This window comes from Antrostomus carolinensis, unplaced genomic scaffold, assembly GCF_000700745.2.
Source record: "Antrostomus carolinensis isolate BGI_N321 unplaced genomic scaffold, ASM70074v2 scaffold35282, whole genome shotgun sequence".
Lineage (NCBI taxonomy): Eukaryota > Metazoa > Chordata > Aves > Caprimulgiformes > Caprimulgidae > Antrostomus > Antrostomus carolinensis.
In genome coordinates, this window is record NW_010300855.1 from 1,102 (window position 1) to 3,416 (window position 2,315).

General features: G+C 56.2%; 1 protein-coding gene across 1 annotated transcript in view; it reads left to right on the plus strand.

The window, feature by feature from the left end:
* LOC104521314 (26S proteasome non-ATPase regulatory subunit 2-like) overlaps positions 1-2,315 on the plus strand; it is a gene marked incomplete at both ends in the record, with an annotated part of 2,957 nt that overhangs the window by 354 nt on the left and 288 nt on the right. Inside the window, 5 exons of the mRNA XM_010163269.2 lie at positions 1-72; positions 959-1,183; positions 1,288-1,446; positions 1,743-1,887; positions 2,089-2,149. Coding sequence (XP_010161571.2) covers positions 1-72; positions 959-1,183; positions 1,288-1,446; positions 1,743-1,887; positions 2,089-2,149 — 662 coding nt within the window. The remainder of the gene's footprint in view (positions 73-958; positions 1,184-1,287; positions 1,447-1,742; positions 1,888-2,088; positions 2,150-2,315) is intronic.

Consider the following 2,315-nt stretch of genomic DNA (forward strand, 5'->3'; position numbering starts at 1 on the left):
GCGCGAGTGTCTGAAGTACCGTCTGGTGGGCTCCCAGGAGGAGCTGGCGTCTTGGGGGCACGAATACGTCAGGTAAGCCTGGGTGGGAGCAGGGTTTGGGGAAGAACAAAGGCTCAGAGGGATTTCATAGAATCATAGAATGGTTTGGGTTGGAAGGGACCTTAAAGATCATCCAGTTCCAACCCCCCTGCCATCAGCAGGGACACCTTCCACTAGATCAGGTTGCTCAAAGCCTCATCCAGCCTGGCCTTAAACACTTCCAGGGAGGAGCAGCCACAGCTTCTCTGGCCAACCTGGGACACTGTCTGACCACCCTCACAGTGAAGAACTTCTTCCTAATATCTAATCTAAACCTCCCCTCTTCCAGTTTAGAGCCATTTCCCCTTGTTTTGTCATTAACTGCCCTTATGAAAAGTCCTTCCCCAGCTTTCTTGTAGCCCCTTCAGGTACTGGGAGGCCACTATAAGATCTCCCTGGAGCCTTCTCTTTTCCAGGCTGAACAGCCCCAACTCTCCCAGCCTGTCCTCCTAGGAGAGGTGCTCCAGCCCTTGGATCATCCCTGTGGCCTCCTCTGGACTTGTTCTAGCTGCTCCATGTCTCTCTTGTGATGGGGGCTCCAGAACAAGAGAGCCAGCTCATTTCCCTTTGACTCTGGCTGGCTGGGAGGTGTCCCGGCTCGCTGAGCTTGTGTTCACCTGCCCCTGTCACATCTGCACACGTGCCACCTCATCCCCTCTCCACGGTGATTTGCCAACTGCAGAGATCTTGCTGCCATGGCCTCTCTAACATCTGCTTATAACCCTGTTCCTCCTCTGGGCTTGTCCCCCAAAAGCTCTTGCAGGAACGTGGAGCCCCTGTAAACAATGCACAGCCCTGGCTAACTGGCAGCAGCTGCTCCCCATCCTTGGGGTCTGGTGAAGCTGGTTTCTGTGGCAGTGATGTCCCTTTGTCCCCACAGGCACCTGGCAGGGGAGGTGGCTAAGGAGTGGCAGGAGATTGATGAAGCTGACAAGGCTCAGAGGGACACGCTCCTCACCCTGGTCAAGGAGATTGTCCCCTACAACATGGCCCACAACGCAGAGCACGAAGCCTGTGACCTGCTCATGGAGATCGAGCAGATGGACATGCTGGAGAAGTACATTGATGACAACGCCTACTCCAAAGTGTGCCTCTACCTGACCAGGTGAGGGACCTTGGCATGCTGAGGGCACTGGAAGGGGCCTGGTCCCTGGTGGGCTGAGGTTGCCTGACGTGGTCATCACCTTCATGTCCGTCTCCTCCTCAAAGCTGCGTAAGTTACGTCCCAGAGCCTGAGAACTCGGCTCTCCTGCGCTGTGCCCTGGGCATCTTCCGCAAGTTCAGCCGCTACCCTGAAGCCCTGCGCCTGGCTCTGATGCTCAATGATGTGGAGCTGGTGGAGGACATCTTTACTTCCTGCAAAGATGTGTAAGTGGAGACTTGTTCCTTGCCCTCTGGAGCCTTTGGCCATCGTGGTGGGGCATGACTCCCTGTCCAGGCAGAGCTGGGTTGGATCTTGCTGCCACCAGAAGTATCTGGGGGTTTGGACTGAGACTCTTGTCTCTGAAATCAAGATGGACAAGAGCAGGTCATCTCTGGGCTGCTCTTGTGTTCCTCTGGAGCAGAGCAGGCTGGGTGACACGTCCATGCCGTTCGGTGAGCGTGTGTTTGTGCTGCGGCTGGCTGCGGTCTGGGCACTTGTGAAACCTCTCCTCTCTGCACAGAGTTGTCCAGAAGCAGATGGCCTTTATGCTGGGTCGCCACGGGGTCTTCCTGGAGCTGAATGAAGATGTGGAGGAGTATGAGGACCTGACTGAGATCATGTCCAATGTCCAGCTCAACAGCAACTTCCTGGCCTTGGCCAGAGAGGTGAGTGTCCTGGCTGGGAAAAGACCCCTGGGCTGCCTCTAACTGGTCTGCCCTGGTTGCCAGGTTCTGTGGCAAGATCTGGGAGAGATCCTTTGTCCCTATGAGCTTGGCCAGGCACCACCTGGAGAGGTTGCCCTTGTAGGGCAGCTACCCTGGAGTGTGCTGGCCAGGAGGTAACCCCCTTTCCCCTTGTCTCTGCAGCTGGACATCATGGAGCCCAAAGTGCCGGATGATATTTACAAAACCCACCTGGAAAATAACCGTAAGGGCTCGTATTGTGGCCTCTGTTGTTCCTCCCGTGGGGAGTTCCTGGGGCTGCAATGCACCTCTGGGCTGGTGCTGTCAGCTGTGTGTCCCAGGGTGGGCAGGTGACACACCTGGAGTCTCTGACCCAGCATGGAGCAGACCCAGCTGCCTGCTGTGGATTT